Raw genomic sequence first — 22469 nt, 5'->3', positions numbered from 1 at the left:
ACAGCCAAGTTTAATACACCAATATAAAACAGTTAATAAACAATCTAATCCACAGTTAGTATACAATTACTATAATAACCATTCAATAGTGTATCTTCACTAAAAAACATGATCCAGATTCGTCATCCATTGTTCCATTCCTATGTCATTGCCAGTCATTGCACTAATTATTCGAATGCCTGCACAAACAACCAGGTCTTTACTTTTTTGCGGAATGCCATTAGAGATGGTGCTAATCTAATGTCTGTGGGAAGGGCGTTCCACAGCCGGGGAGCCACCACTGAGAAGGCCCTATCTCTCGTCCCCACCAGCCGTGCTTGTGATGCTGGTGGGACCGAGAGCAGGGCCTCCCCGGAAGATCTCAAAGTCCTGGTTGGTTCATAGGCCGAGATGCGGTTGGATAGGTAGCTTGGGCCGGAACCGTTTAGGGCTTTAAAGGTCAACACCAGCACTTTGAATTGAGCCCGGTAGCAAATCGGTAGCCAATGGAGTTGGCGCAACAGGGGGGTTGTACGCTCCCTGCGCTCCGCTCCTGTTAGAATCATGGCTGCTGAGCGTTGGATTAGTTGAAGCTTCCTAACTGTCTTCAAAGGCAACCCCACGTAGAGAGCGTTGCAGTAATCTAAGCGGGATGTAACCAGAGCGTGGACCACCATGGCCAAGTTAGACTTCCCAAGGTACGGGCGCAGCTGGCGCACAAGTTTTAACTGTGCAAATGCTCCCCGGTCACCGCCGAGACCTGGGGTTCCAGGCTCAGCGATGAATCCAGGGTCACACCCAAGCTGCGAACCTGCGTCTTCAGGGGGAGTGCGACCCCATCCAACACAGGCTGTAACCCTATGCCCTGTTCAGCCTTGCGACTGTCCAGGAGTACATAATACAGTATGTCTGTGTGTATATATTCAAAACAATCTGCTATGCAACACTAGTTTACACATTCATATTTTTACATTTCTTCTGAGTTTCCAAAGCAGAAATGATGTGGTATTTGATCTGATAATCCTACAAGTACATGCAGTAATTACAGACACACCTGTTTATCTTGAATATTTGGATCCGCATTATTCTCCAGTAGCACCATCATGCAATTAATGTAGCCTCCATAAGCAGCACACTGCAGTGGAGTTCTACCAGCGTAATCCTGCACATTGGGATTGATTTTATTTTCTATCAAAATTTGGCATACATCAGGATTTCCTCCCAGAGCTGCCCAGTGTAATGGAGAATGGCCATCTTGGTCAACCAAATCCACTCTTGCTCCTCCTGTGAGAAGAACAAATCATTCAGTTAATGAGCAAAGCCTGCTACCTGATCATATAAATAACTTATCAAAATGGCACACAAAACAGATGATGATAAGAGTATGAAGAGCATATACCACAACTATACAGAGCAGAGAACACAATACTGATTACAGATTTAAATTTGCTGAAAATCTTGACTTACATTAAAAACAACTAGGTTTCTAGCTCTTATGGGTTCTGAAGCAATATATGAAAATGTAGGCTCAATAGAAGATCAGGAAACAACCAATGTTGCCAATATTCCTCTTTTTGAAATGTAATTTTATTAAGAGTTTAAATACCTTGAAATGCATAGTTGTTGAGGGATGTGCTCCATATCAGTATATGGTTAACATTTTATATTTTATAAGTTAGATCAACCCTATGATAATTGGTATTTTAAGGAATGGGGTGATTTTGCCCCAAAATATAGAACTTCTGAGAAAAGTACTAAGATTTTCCAAGGCAAATTACAAAAGAAAATCTGACTTAATTGACAATTTGGAATGGGTTGGTTCATGAAAATACAAATAAAGAGATGTTACAAAATATACTCATTTTTCTGAGAGACACGGGTCATTTTCAAGATGTGCTACCAATATTCCGGTTAAGATGGCGACTGCTAACAGCTAACCTCCCGTCCGGGTAAGGCGATTGCTCTTAATCCGAGCTTAATCTGATCCATCCGCCCCTATTCTGAACTCCTGTCATCGGCTCCTGAACCGGCATCTCCTCAGGACCCCGGAGGGGGGCTTGAGGGGAGCAGAGGAGGAAAAACCAAGGAGGGAAGAAGAAGGGAGAGGAAGGAGGTAGAGCGAAGGCCGCTACTATCGATACGGCCTAGCACGCTCCCTCCCAGCCCGTTTGCTCGGTCTAACCTGGCCTGGAACATCTAACCCGCCAGCTGCCAATTACCACCCGCTGTGTTGACTACCGGAGGGAGGTCGGAGCGGCCGCCCTTGGAGCTCGGCAGTGTGCGCCGTGTTGCCTGTGTTGCTGTGCTCGGACTCATCCGCGGCTTGGATTAAACTGCGGACCGGAGCGGAGGCCTGGGCTGGTTGGAGTGGATTGTGGGGCTGCCGAGGGACTGCCGAGCCGGAGAGAGTTGCTGGGACAGCTGGCTGTCGCTCCGAGAGCTGCGGTGCCAGCGAATTGCCGTTCTGCATTGTCCATCTCCACCCACGGCTCGATCTGGCCCTGACTTTCATCTGAGCCCTCGGCCTGTGTCCCCAGCGTGGCTCCGCTCCCCGCTCCCCGGATTCTGTGCCGATCCTTCCGCGCCAAGCTTGAACTCCTCTGCACTCGGAGGTGTGATTCCTCCGCGACTCCAACTGAGACAGGCCTCGTACTCCAACTTTCTCCGAGGCCTGGAGGCGTCCCGGCTGCTTCTCCCATGCCCCGATACCGCTGGGGCAAGCTCGACAGGGTGAGCCGGCGGTGACTCGGCGCCTCCCTGGGAGAGCCTGACCAACGCCGCGCGGTGACTCAGCGTTTTTTAAGCTCTCTTGCGGCGATCGTGATCTCTAGCCTGCAACGCTCTTAACCAGCAACACTAACCTCACGACTGCTAGGCTGTCTCCTGGGTGGTTGGAACTATATATATTGCTACATAGCTGCTGTTACATGCTTTGTGATCAACCGCCATTACTGTAACGCCACCCACCGCGTTACTGCCTCCATTTCCGGAATTATCCAGCTCATCAGCAGTTCCGGTGGCCATCTTAGCGATCTGTCACTCTGCTGCAAGGCCCCAGTCACCCGACCCTGACACTGATGGTGGGAGGGGGAGGAGGGAGACCAACTGGACTTTACATCTACCAATAGGACTGAGGACTATTCGATCAACTTGCACATTCATTGCGCTAGTAAATTGTTGTCTGAGCCAACGCTGATACCTGCCAACTGCCAGCACTTTATATGAGCCAACGCTATTAAGTCTTCCAATTACCAGCACTTTATTTGATCTATTGCTGCCAAATTTTACAACTGTTAGCACTTAGAGGGGCCAATTGCTGCTAAGGTATACAACGGTCAGCACTTCATCCAACAACTTGCACTTTAACCCTGTATAAGTAAGGTTATTAAGTGACCACCATAGCAGTCAGTCTCTGATAACGCGTTATTGTATGCACTTAACAGCTTTCTATGCACTTTAACAGCTTAGACTAAATCTTTAGCACTTTAAGACCTAGCAATTTAAAATCTACTACTACTTGAACCTAATATCCTACCTCAACCCTGTATCAACTCTGTTCCCCAATGTCAGCATTCCTCCCTTGGGGTCTGCTTATTGTGTTACTGGTGGACTGGGAGGACAATAGAGGGTGGAACGGGTGGGGGGATCCTGGAATTAACACACCAGGAATAGGAAAGAATTGGACTGAGACTGAGTGGCAAAAGTATATAATCTGGTACAAGTCATGGGTTGAAACTACGAATTCTAAGTGCAATATGGTAGAAGAAGGGTATTCCACTGGCCGGGGGGCCCCCATAGAGCCCGTGACGGGGAGGGGGAGATACGGGAAAGGGAGACCACCAATTCGGCTAATTCGGCCTAGAAATAGTAAAAATTTTACAGCCCAAATTCGGCCTAGGGAAAGAAGGAAAAAAAACTTAATTACTTGTAATCGGTCTCCTGACTTGGTAAGTGGGTGTACCCAGGTTGGCAGTCCCTCTGGGTTGAAGATGGTGCTGCTGAACGCCAGATCTGTCAATGGCAAAACATCTTTCATCCAAGATCTAATCTTGGAGGAACGGGCAGATCTGGCGTGCATTACAGAGACCTGGCTGGATGAAGCTGGAGGAGTTAATTTGACCCAGCTTTGTCCGCCAGGATTCTCTGTACAGCACCAGTCGAGACCTGGAGGGCGGGGAGGCAGAGTTGCGGTGGTCTATAAAAATTCTATCCCTCTGACCAGAGGCCCCATTCCACAGTCAACCAATTTCGAGTGTGTCCACCTGAGGGTGGGCGACCGGGACAGAATAGGGATTCTGTTAGCGTACCGCCCACCTCGCTGCACTACGGTCTCCCTACCTGAGCTAGCGGGGGTGGTCTCGAGCCTGGCATTGGAGTCTCAACGGCTTCTTGTGCTGGGGGACTTCAATGTACATGCCGAGACTTCCCTAGGAGGAGCGGCTCAGGACTTCATGTCATCCATGGCAACCATGGGGCTGTCCCAACAAGTATCTGGCCCCACCCACTGTGCGGGACACACATTAGATTTGGTTTTCTGTCAGGGATGGGAGCAAGGTGGCGGTGTTGAGGAGTTATCCACCTCTCCGTTGCCATGGACCGACCACTATCTGGTCAGATTTAGACTCACCACACCTTCCAACCTCTGCAGAGGTGGGGGACCCATTAAGATGGTCCGCCCCAGGAGGCTTATGGATCCAAACGGATTCCTGACGGCTCTTGGGGATTTTCCTGCCACCTCGGTTGGTGATTCTGTTGAAGCCCTGGTGTCTCTCTGGAATGGGGAGATGACTAGGGCCATAAACACGATTGCTCCGGAACGTCCCCTCTCAAGTAGCCGAGCTAAACCAGCACCTTGGTTCAACGAGGAGCTGGCAGCGATGAAGCGAAGGAAGAGGAGACTAGAGCGCGTGTGGCGTTCGGACCCGAGCGAGTTAAATCGAACACGGTTTGTTGCCCTATTAAGGGCATATGCCGTGGCAATAAAGGCGGCAAAGAAAGCTTTCTTTGCGGCCAATATTGCGTCCGCAAAGAACCGTCCGGCGGAGTTGTTTCGAGTTGTCAGAGGGCTATTGAACCCCACCACTCCGGATGGGAACCCTGACAACTCGACGGCCCGCTGTGAAGCATTTGCTCGGTTCTTTGCGGACAAAGTCGCTTTGATCCGCTCTGGCCTGGATACCACGTTAACGGCAGTCTCTGAGGATGTAACACGAGCATCTGCTTGTCCGATTTTGATGGATTCATTTCAATTGGTGAAACCCGAGGATGTGGACAAGATACTTGGAGGAATGAGAGCTACCACATGCATCCTAGACCCCTGCCCATCCTGGCTTCTAAAGGAGGCCAGAGGGGGATTGGCCGAGTGGGTGGAGGTGGTGGTTAATGCCTCCCTTCGGGAAGGCAATATTCCAGCCAGCTTAAAACAAGCTGTAATAAAACCGCTGTTGAAAAAACCATCACTAGACCCCACTCAATTCGTCAACTATCGGCCTGTTTCCAATCTTCCCTTTTTGAGCAAAGTCCTGGAACGTGTGGTGGCCTCACAACTCCAGGTATTCTTGGTAGACACTGATTATCTGGATCCGGCACAGTCTGGCTTTAGGCCGGGACATGGTACCGAGACAGCCCTGGTCGCCTTAGTGGATGATCTCCGCAGAGAGCTCGACAGGGGGAGTGTGTCCCTGTTGGTCCTGCTGGATCTCTCAGCGGCCTTCGATACCGTCGACCACGGTATCCTTCTGGGACGCCTCGCGGGAATGGGCCTTGGTGGCACTGTTTTACAGTGGCTCGGGTCCTTCCTAGAGGGTCGTACCCAGAAGGTGTTGATGGGGGACAGCTGCTCGTCCTCACAACCTTTGTCTTGTGGGGTCCCGCAGGGTTCAATACTGTCCCCCATGTTGTTTAACATCTACATGAAGCCGTTGGGAGAGATCATCCGGAGTTTCGGGGTGCGGTGTTATCTGTACGCAGATGATGTCCAACTCTGTCACTCCTTTCCACCTACTTCTAAGGAGGCTGTTCAGGTCCTGAACCGGTGCTTGGCTGCTGTGTCGGACTGGATGAGGGTGAACAAATTGAAGTTGAATCCAGACAAGACAGAGGCACTCCTGGTCAGTCGAAAGGCCGAACGGGGCATAGGGTTACAGCCTGTGTTGGACGGGGTTACACTCCCCCTGAAGACGCAGGTTCGCAGCTTGGGTGTGACCCTGGATTCATCGCTGAGCCTGGAGCCTCAGGTCTCAGCGGTGGCCAGGGGAGCATTTGCACAGCTTCGGCTCGTGCGCCAGCTGCGCCCGTACCTCGGGAAGTCGGACTTGGCCACGGTAGTCCACGCTCTGGTCACATCCCGCATAGATTACTGCAACGCGCTCTACGTGGGGCTGCCCTTGAAGACTGCCCGGAAGCTCCAGATGGTCCAGCGCTCGGCAGCCAGGTTGCTAACAGGAGCAGCTCTCAGGGAGCATACCACTCCTCTGTTGAGCCAGCTCCACTGGCTGCCAATTCCCTACCGGGCACAATTCAAGGTGCTGGCATTAGCCTACAAAGCCCTAAACGGTTCCGGCCCCACCTACCTCTCCGAACGCATCTCCTCCTATGAACCGACACGGACATTAAGATCGTCCGGGGAGGCCCTGCTCTCGGTTCCGCCTGCGTCACAGGCACGGTTGGCGGGAACGAGAGACAGGGCCTTCTCGGTGGTGGCCCCTCGGTTATGGAATGCCCTACCAAGCGACATCAGACAGGCCCCTTCGTTGCTGGCATTTAGGAAGAAGCTCAAAACCTGGCTTTTTGAGCAAGCGTTTGGCTAATTGTACACAGAATGACGGTAAACTGAACATAGGAACGGTATAAGGATATGAGACTGGATCTTGGTTGCGATCGAGGCACTGTATGAATGGTTGTGTGTTTGTTATTGGGTATGCTGTGTTTTAATTGTTATTGTTGTGGTAATTAATATTGTGTAAACCGCATTGAGTCACCTATTATAGGTTGAGAAACGCGGTATAGAAATAAAGCAAATAAATAAATAAATAATAAATATTCTTGAAGCTATTCAGGTATACATTTTTACTTTGGGTGGGACAAAGGTTCACTGTAAGTCCCATGTAAGAACACATGCAAGCTGGAGTAAAATATGAATCATTTCATATGTGATTGAGGAAAATGTTCATTTTGTTCCTCAAAAATTTCAGTTTTGCATTCTGTTTATGCTAGTTTCAACTGATTTTTGAGTTAAAATCAGTAGGAATTCAAGTGATCTCACCACACCCAGGGACAGGGACAGAAATAGCAATATTGGTCATTGTCATTAAAAAGGGACATGAGGTAGTCACATCTTCACTACCTCACTACCTCTGAGGATGCTTGCCATAGATGCAGGCGAAACGTCAGGAGATAATGCCTCTAGAACATGGCCATATAGTTCGAAAAAACGTACAACAAGCCATAAATATTTTACTTGGAGAGTTTTTCCCCTTTACTTTTCTCTTGAGGGAACCAAGGCGGATCAATATTTCCAGTTACAATTCAAGATTAATGGAAGAAATTCAACTGAAATGTTGCTTTTCTGTTGGGATGCTTTGCAGTAGACAACTAATGTATCTGGATAACACTGGGCTCTTTGTAAGGAAGGTTCATAAGAAGGAACACAGGACATACTGTACTTCACTGCTTGGATCATTAGGACCCAGTTTAAAAGCTGACATATTAACATCATTGAGAACAGATAGCATATATTGGAAAATATTCCAGGACTGAGAAGGAAAAACCTTCAAGACGCAATTGGAAGATTTATTTTAATGACCAAATTAAATAGAAGGACATTGTCCAACACACATTTTGGTGCCTCAAATGTTAGTCCTGACTCAGGGTATATCTGACCTGTTGATTCCAAAAATGGCACCGGCTTTCCCCTATCAGTTCTAGTTTTTTGAGATACATATAAAACATGCCATCTACTAGTCACCATTTGCTTGTCCATAAAAAACAATGATAACTATATTTAAGAATCCAGGGTTGATGCGGTCTATTCAATGCAATTTTCTGAATCAGTGCCCCAAATAAGCTGAGGAACAGGACGAAAAACCATGACACCAAGATATTTTTTTGTTTTGGGGTTGTTATCACTGAGTTTATCTGTTTTATACCAAACAACTATTGCTCAAGCTTTAATATCTGTGTTAGCAAATAAATAAACTTTAGTCTAAAGCAGGGGTCCTCAAACTTTTTAACCAGAGGGCCAGGTCACAGTCCCTCAAACTGTCGGAGGACCAGATTATAATTTGGAAAAAAAAGAATGAATTCCTATGAACACTGCACACATCTTATTTGTAGTGCAAAATACATTTAAAAGTAATACAATAATTAAAATGAAGAACAATTTTAACAAATATAAGCTTATTAGTATTTCAATGGGAAGTGTGGGCCTGCTTTTGGCTGATGAGATAGGTTTGTTGTTGTTGTTTTTGTTGTTGTGTGCTTTCAAGTTGTTTCAGACTTAGGTTGACCCTAAGCGAGGGCCGGGTAAATGACCTTGGAGGGCCGCATCCAACCCTTGGGCCTTAGTTTGAGGACCCCTGGTCTAAAGGGTGGTATCAAATACTTTAATTCCTTAAATCATACAAAAATGTAAAACTATTTCACATCTCTGGGAATATGTTCCTATTGTGAGTGTACTTGCAATATCAGGCAAATGAGTCCCCCCTAGGGGGTGAGAAAGGCGGTGTAGAAATGACCGAAATAAATAAATAAATGTGTCCACTGTGTGAGATAGTTCTACAAAAATATGATGGTGATTACAAGCATCTAAAATCTTTTTTCAACTTTCTTTATTGTTCTACTAGTGCCTCAAATGTAGCTTTAGTGAGAGTCTGGTGGGAAATCTAATTTTACAAAACTATCATTTACTGTAGATATTTGACAATTACCGTGTTTCACTGAATCTAAGATGCACCTTTTCCTATGTTAGGTAAATGGCCCTTTACAAATAAAACAATAATAAGAAAATGGCCAGCCCTGACACACATGTACAATCTAAATAGAAATACACACACGTGGAAAAAAAGGAGTAATGCAAATATAAAACTATGCAATATGATTGTAAAACAAATTATCCACATATAATATAAAACACTTCCTTCTTTGGAAGCTTTTAAACAGGGGCTGGATGGCCATCTGTCATGGGTGATTTAAATGCAATATTCCTGCTTCTTGGCAGGGGGTTGGACTGGATGGCCCATGATGTCTCTTCCAACTCTTTGATTCTATGATTCTATGATATAATAAAGTACATGACAAATACGTAATAATAAAAAAATACGATAAAACAATTCTGTCTTGTCATTACAGTTAATTCATTTTGAAAGCTGAAGACATCAGTATTTCTATAAAGGCATTTATAGCTTTGCACAGCTGACCTTTAATGAGAGCCTGTATCACTTCTTTATGCCCCATCTCACAGGCACGGAAAAGTGGAGTGTGTTTCATTACGTCAGTAGCATCTATCTGGGCTGCATGTTTTAGCAGCAATTGCACAGTGCTGACATGGCCAGAAAGGGCAGCAGCATGTAATGCTGAAAGATGACAAGAAAGGAATGTAGAAATTAAAGGACAGCAATAAGAATTGTGGACATAACACATAAGCCACACCGCAAGCTGGTAATTGATAATTAGATTTAGTTGAATTTCATTTTGTTTTGTGATGCCTAGAGAACAGTATTTAGGAACCTACATTTACTCTCACTATTTTATTTTTTCGCCCTTTTTATTGTACATTCTAAAACTACCAAAGCTCAAGAGACAAAACCAATATAAATTCTTAATAAATAAAGGCTGAGTTTTAGGTGCCGATTTTTTATTATATTCCTACTTATTGTTCATTCGTTTCCGACTCTTTGTGACCACATGGACCAGCCCAGCCAGAGCTCCCTGTCGACCGTCACCATCCCCAGCTCCTTCAAGGTCAATCCAGTCACTTCAAGGATGCCATCCATCTTGCTCTTGGTCGGCTCCTCTTCCTTTTTCCTTCCATTTCCCCCAGAATCATTGTCTTCTCTAAGCTTTCCTTTTTTCTCTTGATGTGGCCAAAGTACTTCATCTTGGCCTCTACTATTCTTCCCTCCAATGAGCAGTCGGGCTTTATTTCCTCAAGTATGGACTGGTTGGATCTTCTCACAGTCCAAGGCACTCTCAGAACATTCCTCCAACACCACAGTTCAAAAGCATCTATCTTCAGCCTTCCCTATGGTCCGGCTCTCACATCCGTAGGTGACTATGGGGAATACCATTGCTTTGACAATGCGGATCTTCGTTGCCAGTGTGATGTCTCTACTCTTCACTATTTTATCGAGAATGGACATTGCTCTCCTCCCAAGAAGTAAGCGTCTCCTGATTTCCTGGCTGCAGTCTGTGTCTGCAGTAATCTTTGACCTAGAAATACAAAGTCTGTCACTACCTTCACATTTTCTCCCTCTATTTCCCAATTGTCAATCATTCTTGTTGCCATAATCTTGGTTTTTTGATTTCTAACTGCAACCCAGCTATTGCACTTTCTTCTTTCACCTTGGTTAAAAGGCTCCTCAGTTCCTCCTCGCTTTCGGCCACCAAAGTGGTGTCATCTGCATATCTAAGGTTGTTAATATTTCTTCCAGCACTTTTCACCCCAGCCTTGCATTCGTCAAGCCCCGCACATCGCATGATGTGTTCTGCATACAAGTTGAATAGGTTGGGGGAGAGTATGCAACCCTGTCGTATATCTTTCCCAATCTTGAACCAGTCTGTTGTCCCATGGTCAGTTCTTACTTTTGCTACTTGGTCCTTATACAAATTCCTCAGGAGAGAGACAAGGTGATTTGGTATGCTCATACCACCAAGAACTTGCCGCAATTTATTATGATCCACACAGTCAAAGGCTTTAGAATAGTCAATAAAACAAAAATAATGTTTTTCTGAAACTCCCTGCCTTTCTCCATTATCCAGCAGATATAGGCAATTTGGTCTCTTGTTCCTCTGCCTTTTCTAAACCCAGCTTGTACATCTGGCAACTCTCTCTCTCCATATATTGCTGGAGTCTTACTTGCAGGATTTTGAGCATTACCTTACCGGCATGAGAAATAAGGGCCACTGTACAGAGGTTTCAGGAGTCCTTAGCATATCCCTTTTTTGGTATGGGGATATAAGTTGATTTTTTCCAGTCTGATGGCCATTCTTGTGTTTTCCATATTTTCTGGCATACGGCATGCATCACCTTGACAGCATAATCTTTCAGTATTTTGAACAGTTCAGCTGGGATCCTGTCGTCTCCTGCTTCCTTGTTATTAGCAATGCTTCTTAAGGCCCATTCAACCTCACTCCTCAGGATGTCTGGTTCTAATTCATTCACCACACCGTCAAAACTATCCTCGATATTATTATCCTTCCTATACTGATATTCTGTATAGTTTCGCCACCTTCTCTTGACATCTTCAGCTTCTGTTAGGTCCCTGCCATCTTTGTTTCTTATCATGCAATTTTTGCCTGAAATTTACCTCCAATGTTTCGAATTTTCTGGAAGAGGTCTCTTGTCCTTCCTATTCTGTTGTCTTCTTCCACTTCCATGCATTGCTTGTTTAAAAATAGTTCTTTATCTCTTCTAGCTAACCTCTGGAATTGCGCATTTAATTGGGCATATCTCCCCTTATCACTGTTTCCTTTTGCTTTCCTCCTTTCTTGGGCTACTTCCAGTGTCTCAGTAGACAACCATTTTGCCTTCTTGGTTTTCTTTTTCTTTGGGACGTACTTCGTTGCCGCCTCCTGAACAATGTCGCAGACCTCTGTCCATAGTTCTTCTGGGACTCTATTTACTATTTACTAAATCTAGTCCTTTAAATCTGTTCTTCACTTTCTACTACAGAACATTTATTCTTGATGAGTTGATTAGCTCCTCCATAATTCATCATAACCAGCCCCAAATTGAGAGTAACTTCTTATAAAGGGCAAGCCTCGCTGGGCAATCCTAAAGCAGCACTTTGTAGAGAGAAAATATTTCAATACATTGAGCTATTCTTACTTGTATCCTTTGTTTTTGTCTCTCCCATCGTTAACAGGAAACCCTACAATTTCCTTGTATTTACATTTTAATCTTATCTAAACAAGGCATGCAGATCACGACTTGCTAATGCCAACCTAAAAGATATACAATGAATTGATAACTCAGCTTGATTGAAGTGAAGTGAAGTGAAAGTGGCAAAAACAAGTGTATGGGTTCAGGTGTTGTATAGAAATGAACTCTTGACAAGAATGCCACCATCCAATTGATAGAATTTGGCTTCATGAGTTAACCCTACAGTATATTCTAGATCCTATTTTTCCATATTACATTCTTGACACAGAAGGCAGTAAACTACTCAACCAGACAAGATGTGTAGTGTATGTAACAATGCACTTAAATAAAAGGGCTCCTGTGTCGGCATGGTCGAGTTCTTTCCCCCTTCATCATTCATTCTGACGCAGGCATTTTGTTTCCAAGTCTCTGTTCAGTATTTTCTTGTAAGCCAAATTTCCTTGAAGAGAGTCACAATGACTGAAGAGATTCTTCAGCCAGCTGGTTACAATGGAGCCTTGTTCCGTCAACACTTAGATGCCTCTCCATTGTACACAGTCAGTGACGGCAAAGCTGTAAAGCTGCATCTGTACTGTTCCTACAACAGTGATCTCTAAGCAGAGCAAAATTCTTTTTCCTTGGTATCATTTTGCTACACAATACACATGCCTTGTGGTTTTATTAAAACTTGAGTTGAATGGAGAGTGCGCCCTATCAGCAAATGCAAGAAACTATGCTAATGCAATGGCAGATCCAAGTCTGACCCAACAATTGTCATAGCAACTGTATCCCAGATTTTTCAGGAAAAATGTGTAATTGTAGAGTATATCATTTAACTCACATTTTTCCAAAGTGGGAATGACCAAATTAGGCATGGCGACAAACCATTCCGTCTATTAAGAATAGAACATCACAGAACAGGGGTGGGAACTAGAGCACTTCAGATGTTGTTGATCTTCAAGTCCCATAATTCTGTATCACTGGCTATTCAACCCATGACTCATGGGAAATGCAGTCCAACAACATCTGGAGTGGCACAAGATGCTTGTCCCTAGAAAAAGTGTTTCAAGCAAGGATAGAATGGATTAGTCTCCCTGCTTGTCATCTACGGCTGCTCATAACAGAGACACTTTTAAAAAGCTGAGGTGTGTTCCAGCGTAAGAGCTGCTTGACCAAGGAGACCTTACTGTGAATGTTTGTTCATTCGTTCAGTTGTTTCCGACTCTTCGTGACCTCATGGACCAGCCCACGCCAGAGCTCCCTGTCGGCCGTCACCACCCCCAGTTCTTTCAAGGTCAATCCAGTCACTTCAAGGATGCCATCCATCCATCTTGCCCTTGGTCGCCCCCTCTTCCTTTTTCCTTCCATTTTCCCCAGCATCACTGTCTTCTCTAAGCTTTTCGTTCTTCTCATGATGTAGCCAAAGTGCTTCATCTTGGCCTCTACTATCCTTCCCTCCAATGAGCTGTCGGGCTTTATTTCCTGTAGTATGGTCTGGTTGGATCTTCTGGCGGTCCAAGGCATTCTCAGAATTTTCCTCCAACACACTCTCACATCCGTAGGTGACTATGGGGAATACCATTGCTTTAACTATGTGGATCTTCGTTGCCAGTGTGATGTCTCTACTCTTCACTCTTAACTGTGAATGTAGCTAAAGAAAAATAAGCTGTAGATAGGTAGGCTCTTCCCACAGTTATTGTTTTTGCTATGAGAACATCACACAAACACATATATACAGACATTTTTATGTGAATACAGCAGAATCACACGTAGCCTTTCCTTCAAAATATGAATCATGAATAAATTACACTTATTCTGTTAAAATTATTAAGACCGTGTACAAGTTGAATATCTAATGCCTTTGTCTGTGAACCAATTAGCATTGAAGTTACGATAATTTATTTCCATTTATTCATAAATTAGATTTTTTATGCTAGGATCTGAAAAACTACCTTGGCGACCAAACTACGGTACCAAAGCTTGCAAGCACCCAATGTGATTTTTTTAAATAAATCTTTCCCCCCATTCACTAAGTACTGGGAGAAGAAGAAACTGTTCTCATTCTTTCTAAATTAATCTCAATTTATTTGTTCATCCTGTTTTGCTCATTAGGGAACATTTGTGCATCCACACTGCAACCTCAGAGTGAACCCCAGCATACTGTGTGTTTATAAGATCAAAGTCTCCAGAAAAGTTGTAAGAACCATCTTGTTTTGTACATTACTTTACCTGTGCCACCATATTTGTCTGTCATATTAATATCAATGTCCAATTTCAAATCCAGCATTCTTTGGATGACATCGTCACTGCCTTTCCCAGCAGCCCACATGAAAGATGTTCTTCCCTCAAGGTCTGAGTCATCTTTCACAGAAGGATGTTTAAAAAATGCTTCAACTGTTTCCTAGAGCACAAATATTTACTAGATAAGAATGGCATCGAAATTATGGCTTTATGTATCTGAGAACATGCTACTGCTACATCATACTAAAGAATTTTGGCTTTGCCGAAAAAAAGCATAATTCTTTTTTGGAAATGTAGTCAAGCCTCATAAAAGTCTGGCAATGCCACCATTAATACAGTAAAGTCTCCATCCTGTATGGACACAGTTTAAGACTATTAGTTTCAAGCACGGAAAAAAGCCAGTTAGTATTTCAAGTCAAACCAAGAATAAGTGAGAGGTGGATTTCAGTCATTTAAAAATACTTTTAAAAAGTTCCTATCACCTAGAAGCCTTAAATATTTTAATACACCCATAACTTCACTTTTTAAAATAGTATAATCATCAAAGTTCTCTAAGTTGGCAAATATGGTTGCAACTACATGGACTCTTTCTTGTTTTTCAAGTCTGGATATAGTCACATGATTCTTTACTTGGTAAGTGGCTAAAGAATTGGCTTGCACACTGAAGTTTTGTAGTTAAGATACCATATATTTCGGGGTATAAAACTACTGGGACTATAAGACGACCCCCCAATTTTAGAAGGCAAAATAGAGACTTGGGGATATACTCACCATTTAAGACAAGTCCTCAAATCAGGCCTTCTGCTTAGGCCGCTCTCGGGAAGCCCTTTTGCTTAGTGGGAAGCCCTTCTGCTTAGGCCACTCTCCTTCCTTGCGAGAATCGCGTCTTCTCCCGTGAGACCATCGCGGGAAAAGACGCGATTCTCGCAAGGCCTCGCTAGGAGGGAGAGCGGCCTAAGCAGCGGTCCTTCCTAGCGAGGCCTTGCGAGAATCGCGTCTTCTCCTGCGAGACCACGAGGCCTGGCTAGGAAGGAGCACTGCTTAAGCTGCACGGGAAGCTGCCCAGGGGCCCAGCCGCCAAAAAAGGAGAGTGGCCTAAGGAGCGAGGCCGCCATGAGCGGAGGGGGAGGGGAGCCCGAGGCCAAGGCAGCCAAGTACAGTAATTTTTTTTTATTTTAATTTTATACCCGGGGTACTAGACGACCCCAAAATTTTATAAGGTTTTAGATACCTAAAAAGTCGTCTAGTACCCCGGAATATACGGTAAATCTGTAACCTGAACATCAAAATAAGATCTGTTGCTAGTCAGAAAAGTCAGTGCTGGTCCACTGAAAGCTAACAGAATATAACTGGCCTCTGAAGTTATCACCTCCATGGCCATACCAAAATATAGTCAAGTGTGACAACCAAAAATGGCTGTATGTTTACTTTTGAGGAAATGAGCAGACTATAACTGACCTCTGAAGCCATCACCTCCATGGCCATACCAAAATATAGTCAAGTGTGACAACCAAAAATTGCTGTATGTTTACTTTTGAGGAAATGAAACAGAGGCATCAATGTGTATTTCCTACAAATTGCATTACATTGTCAAAAATACATTCTTTACACACAAAGACAATGTCTCAGTCATTACTTCACTTGCATAAGAGTATAATGTAATTAGTGCAGGTACATAGTATTTTAGTGCCATTCTACATGATCATTTTGTGCTTTACAGAGAACAGATAGGCTCAGATAAGTGCCTGTATCCACAAAGCTAGAAGCAAAATGTTCACTGTAATTCTGAGATCCCTTACTATACTAATGCTGGAAGCTGAAAAATCTGAAAGGTTACCCTGTTCCTACCTTGATATATAAATATCAAGACAATAGTTTTATATGTATTTACTTTATTTTTAACGCCCCTTTCTCCTTATATACATTAAAATATGAATATAAAATTTAAAAACATTTAAACAATGTATGTTATTAAAAGCATTAAACGTTTTATGATGGAACCTTTCACAGAATCATTAATATTTCTAATAAAAGCATTAGAAAATGCATACCCAGGCAATGATGGGTAGAACTACAGAGTATTTAAAATATATTTGCTATATATATATTTATATTCATTTTTCTGTTTTTACATTTGCTATAAATATCACATTTATTGATTGCTGGTATTTGTTATGTATTTCTTTTGTTAATGCAACGCTCTTTTGTGTGTCTTGGACTGATGCTTGAGATCCTGCCCCTTTTTTGTTGGGTTATCACAGTCACAGGCTGAACTTTCCACTTCACTGGGCCGTTAAAGAGTCAAAACACATTAAATAGGTAGAGAATGACAACCATTTAAAAACTCAGAAAAGTTGAAAAGGTCTTGAAGAGGATTAGTTACTTACGTTGCAGGATTTACTCACTTTTTGGGGGGGTAAAAAGGTATTTTTCAAAAATCCTGCAACAACTATTTGAAGAAAAATGACAATAGGACAAAAAGACATGTGTAGATCATGTTTTAAGAAAACCCATAAAGTTAATAAACTACTTAATAAACTATTATCTGTCTACAACTGATGGCTGTTTAATATGAGAAAGTACTGTCATCAGTACTAGGGTAAACAGACAGGCATATTACCTGAAAGACCAAGAACAAAGAGTGGTATTCTTCAGAGTGGTATTTTAAAATAACATGCTCATTTCACTTACAGCAAAATTGCTCTGGGCTGCATAGTGTAAAGGTGTTGCCCCTTGACTGTCAGATGGGATGGTCCCAATCTTATTTCTTTCTAAAAGAAGGTCAACTATCAGCGCATGACCTAAAAAGAAAGTAATGACATATAGTAGGTTATCAACACCATATTGTCTACTTTGATACATGTAGTTAAGATTACTTCCCCCATGAGATGTTAGCAACACTCTTACATACATTTGGAAATTTTAAAAAAATCATGTCCCTGAATATATTTTGTAAATCTAAAAATACTGGCCCCTAGTTTCTACTGGGTGTGGTTTCAGAAATTCTGGGTGTGCTGCCGAAATTCATGAATATTCAAGTCTCATTATATAAAATGTCATCCCTCATATAAAATGATGAACAAATGAGTGTTGTCGAAAGCCTATCTATGAAATTATGGAAAACTATGGCAGGGTATGCCTACATATGAGCATAGTGTTTAGCGCACAGCAAAATCAAGGTTTGCTTTAGTGAATTAAAAAATATTTTCAAGTTGTGGCTGTTTGAATACACAGATGCAGAGCTCAGGTTCCTAGTCCTTGTCCTGCTCCACTGCAGGACAAGGACTAGGAACTTCCCTTAATGTAACTTCAGAAGAGCTTCTGGATGGACCAGGAAAGGCCCATCACCAAAACAAAACCCAGCACATTTTGCAGGGAAATGTCGTAAACATTTCAACTTCTCATTATGTAGCCAAAGTACTTCATCTTTGCCTCTACTATCCTTCCCTCCAGTGAGCAGTTGGGCTTTATTTCCTGGAGTATGGACTGGTTTGATCTTCTTGCGCTCCAAGGCACTCTCAGAATTTTCCTCCAGCACCATAGTTCAAAAGCATCTATCTTCCTTTGCTCAGCCTTCGTTATGGTCCAGCTCTCACATCCATAGGTTACTACGGGGAATACCATTTCCCGTAGCCTCTTTTCCTAGCAATCCCTTCACCCCATCTAAGCTTTTTCTGGTCCTTCCTGAGGGAGCTGGTGCCAATGATAAAAATAGTATTCACAAAACAAGTAGAAAAATCCCTAGGTCCAAAAGAATTTAGAAATCATGTCATTCAGTCTTTACCTAGCAAAGCTGCCCAGTGAAGAGGCGTTCTAAATAAATTGTCGTAAGAGGTAACATTACAGCCTTGATAGGAGGTCAACAGATCAACAACAGCCACATTCCCATCAGCAACTGCAAAGTGAAGGGGAGTTCGTCCTTCATAATCTTGCCAGTTTAGCAGAGATTCAGTTGGAGCAGCATCCTAATTGATAAAAGTATCAGTTAGATGCACAGTAAGCAATAAATGATGGTAAAAACTACCTATAATGCATTGGCAATGAGTCCAGATTTAGTAGCATAATCAGAAAAATACATGTTTTATAATTAAATTTTTTAATACAACTGCACCTGTTAACAATATTTTAAATTATAATTCCCTTACAGTAAAACCACAGAATTTTAACAGTCTTATTAGTCACTGGGAAAGCCAGCATGGTGTAGTGGTTTGAGTGTTGGACTAAGACACTGAGAGACAATCTGAATCAGTCACTCATAGAAACCTATTGAATGACTATGGATAGGCCTAGCCTCAGCGAAAAGCAAGTCATGAGTGGAAAAGTTTAACAAGTTCTGCTCTATATCAGTCTTATTTGTGTAGAATTCACTGGAATTATTATTTTCTATACTCTATATGTAGAATATTGATTGGAACAGAAAACCTTACCAAAATACATTTGACAGTATGAACTGCGCTGGAATCCTTGTGGTTAGCTGCCCAATGAAGTGGAATTTTCCCTTCAACATCTGGGATTCCAATATTAGAATCATGTTTAATTAGAAGTTTCACATGCTCTGGATTATTGTAATAAGCACTCCAATGAAGAGCTGTTTGCTGGGAATAACACGAAAAAAACCACAAAATGTTGAAAACATATTTTTAAAGCACTACGATTAGAATAGGATTAGAACAGCTTGCCTGCTTTTTTTTTATTGGTCATTTGTGCCATCACACACACAAGTGTGAGGTTTTCTCTGATAAGGGGAAAATAATGGGAAACTACAGGACACGGAGAATGGTAAATATTGTCTGATCTGCACATTTAAACCCCTGTGCCGGCAGGACTGAAGACCGACAGGTTGCAGGTTCGAATCCGGGGAGAGGCGGATGAGCTCCCTCTATCAGCTCCAGCTCCTCATGCGGGGACATGAGAGAAGCCTCCCACAAGGATGATAAAAACATCAAATCATCCAGGCGTTCCCTGGGCAACGTCCTTGCAGACGGCCAATTCTCTCACACCAGGAGTCACTCCTGACACGACCAAAAAAAAAAAAATCTGCACATTACCTTCCATGAATGAGGAAATGTAATTTGTAAAAGATAAAACAGAAACCTGAGAAAGTAGGACACAAGGCAGGTACTACTTACTACCCAACAGTCTTTTACATTACATCAGGTTAGAATATATCCAAAATAGGAAACAAAATTTGGAATAGTTTCCACTGATAATACGAGGGGTATTTTTTAAGTAAGGTCCGTTTTGTTGTAGACACTAGTAGTTGCGTGCATACCGCAACGAGCGCGTGCGTCGTGTACCGGCATGCCTCGGGAACAACTGTGCTCAGTTTCCGCTCTGTAGCTAACCTGTACGGTTCTGTTCTGTGCTTTAAAAATGTTTAAGACTATCAACTCACCCACCAATGTGAGGTTCGCTCAATGATACAGTTTTTGTCAGCAAGGAACCTGCCTGCTGCAGAAATTCACCGGCAGATTTGTGAAGTGTATGGTGATACTGTTATGAGTGAAAGCAAAGTGCGTAAGTGGGTACGACAATTCAAAGATGGCTGTGACAACGTCCATGATGAGGACCGCTCCGGACGCCCTTCTTTGATTACAGACGGCAGTGAACTCTTGGTTATCGGAGCAGGCGGCAAGTTTTTATGAAGAGGGTATTTTAAAATTGGTTCAGAGGTATGATAAGTGTTTGAACAAACTTGGCAACTACGTCGAAAAATAGAGTGAAGTATGTACTTTCTGAAAATAAATTTACTTTTTTGAAATAAACTTTCGTTGTGTACTTGTGTTCCAACGGACCTTACTTAAAAAATACCCCTCGTATACACATATCTACGATGTCTTTCACTTATTCTACACAAGACTCAAGCCTCTTCTACATTGCTATATAAAATCCAGGCTATCTGCTTTGAACTTGATTATATGGAAGTGTAAACTCATATAATCCAGTTCAAAGCAGATAATGTGGAGTATCTGGAAAGATCAATTTATCAAGGAACAAATTCTTTTTTGAAATGTGTGTCAGTTGACTGGCATAGAAAGTTCCAGGGTTTGTTCTGTTCAGCTGACCCTGTACAGAGACTACTAAGAAAAAATGGAGATACAAAGATAATGAAAACAATGCAGTATTGTTTACCTTGTTCTTGTCCTGTGTGTCTACTTCTCCTGGTGCCATGTATTTTAGCAACAAAGCTAAGCATTTTGGACTCTTATGGCGGGTAGTTAAATGTAAAGGGGTAATTCCTTCCAAATCCTTCTTCATCCAGTTTGCTCTACGAGCCAGTAAAAGTTTCATAAAGCGATAGTTTCCCTAGGTAATTTAATGAAGGGAGGTTAATTTCAACTGATTAATGATTATTAACTAGTGATAACAGTCATTTTTGAAAGCAATGGCAGCTTAAGTACACTGCAACCAACACACAATCTTCACAGAAAGAGGTTATAATCCAATGCCATGGATACCACGACAATTGGTGGCCTCTTGTCTTTTGCAGCCTTCACCTGCCTTCACAATTATTGTAACATACACCACATTATCTGGCTGTTCTGCCATTGAGGACTTCTTTGGATCATTCTATGTAGCTATGTTTTGCTGGATGTGGCTACGTCCCTCCCATTCAATGGCCAGTGGAATTGCCACTAAATAGGTGGGCAGTCGAAAGTGGTGGGAGGAGCTCTCAATAGTTGCTGGATGAGACATGATGGAGTTACAAACAACATAGGTTCTATATGTTTATTTTTAAATTGAATCTGTATGTAAGTCGAAACAGGTACACATTTTTTACCACAGAGAAGGGTTAACACCCCTGTAAGGTTTATTTTGCTCTCTGTGCCCTTGCTTAAATGATTTCACATCATTCTCTGTCCCTGTGAAAGTCTGATTTAAAACTTTTGGGTTGTTATGGAAACAGGAATTGGTGAAAAAGCTTCAGTGGAGACACTTTCCCTCCATAATAACTCTTACAGTAGTGAAAATTCCTTCATAGGGGTAGATTTTCTCACATTTCTGGTAGTCTCAGGGACAGGAAGTTAAAATAATTATTTGTAGTGAGATAAAAAAAGTTGTAAAAATCTCACAGTGGATCTAATCCTACACCATACTAACCAAAACTTAAAAAAAAATAAAAAAATAAAAGTATGATTGTCTTCCAAGGGTAGATTCTTGTATGTGGGTCTGTAAGTGACTGTAGAGACCTAATCTGAGTCCACATGGTCTTCCACCTTCCAGGTGGAAGGTGGTCATGACAAGGATTTGCTTGATGCACTTTCCTCTCGGTACATTTTTCCATTTTACCCTCTATTCGTGCCTCCTTAAAATACCAACTGGCAAAAATAGATGTGGATTGAGATTACAGAACATAAAAAACAGGAACCAGAAGTGGAGAAAGTGGAGAAAGAACTGAACAAGATACTGGACAACTGAGCAAGATACTTCACTTTCATTTGAGAAAGTGAAGCTTGAGAGATCTGGTCTTCAGGTTACCTACTGGATCACCCCACACGCTGAGGTCCTCTGGGAGGCGGCTACTCCAACCAGCCAGAACACGATTGGCAACCATCACCCAGAGGACTTTTTCATTGGCCGCTTCACAATCGTGGAATGACCTGCTGGTAGAGCTCTAACAACTCAATCAGCTGTTGGCATTTAAGATACAAGTGAAGACCTATCTCTTCTGGCAAGCCTACCCAGACAATTTTAATGATGATTTTTAAACTTCCATTGTATGCCTAATTTTTGTTTTGTGCATTTTAATATGTATTTCGTGGAAATATGTTTTACTATATATATTTTACAGAGTGTTTTAAAATGATGGTGTGTTTGTTTAAGTTTTAAGTTTGTTTAAGTTTTAGTAATGCTGCAACCTGCCTCGAGTCTTGAGGAGAGACGGGCAAGAAATAAAACCATTGTTATTATTTTTATGGAGGAGGAGTTGCAGAATCATCACAAAATTGTTAGGGCATCTGATTTTCAAGAGGATGGTCCAGAGAGCATTATGATTCACAGGGTCAAAGGCCTTTGCAACGTCGATGACTGCCATGTAGAATGGTTGACTTTGTTCCCTGACTTGTTCTTGGAGCTGTTGTGTGGTGAAGATCATATCTACTGTTCCTCTGGAGAAGCAGAAGCTATTCTGAGATTCAAGGAGTATGTCTTCTAAAATAGGTAGAAGGCA

The 22469-nt window shown here is 42.6% G+C and overlaps 1 protein-coding gene across 2 annotated transcripts in view; it reads right to left on the bottom strand.

Annotated features, from left to right (window-relative positions):
• The window catches only part of INVS (inversin), a 91280-nt gene that overhangs the window by 38849 nt on the left and 29962 nt on the right, over positions 1-22469 (bottom strand). For both annotated transcript variants that reach the window (XM_060781491.2, XM_060781492.2), the window contains exons 4-10: positions 20432-20605; positions 18727-18894; positions 18084-18264; positions 16991-17100; positions 14288-14459; positions 9396-9551; positions 1034-1263 (exon numbers count right to left, since the gene is read on the bottom strand). In XM_060781491.2, the coding sequence (XP_060637474.2) occupies positions 1034-1263; positions 9396-9551; positions 14288-14459; positions 16991-17100; positions 18084-18264; positions 18727-18894; positions 20432-20605 (1191 nt within the window). The remainder of the gene's footprint in view (positions 1-1033; positions 1264-9395; positions 9552-14287; positions 14460-16990; positions 17101-18083; positions 18265-18726; positions 18895-20431; positions 20606-22469) is intronic.

The sequence above is a fragment of the Anolis sagrei genome, chromosome 6, assembly GCF_037176765.1.
Source record: "Anolis sagrei isolate rAnoSag1 chromosome 6, rAnoSag1.mat, whole genome shotgun sequence".
In the NCBI taxonomy this organism is placed as follows: Eukaryota; Metazoa; Chordata; class Lepidosauria; order Squamata; family Dactyloidae; genus Anolis; species Anolis sagrei.
The sequence above is the reverse complement of the archived record's forward strand: the minus strand, read 5'-3'. Positions and strand labels throughout refer to the sequence as shown.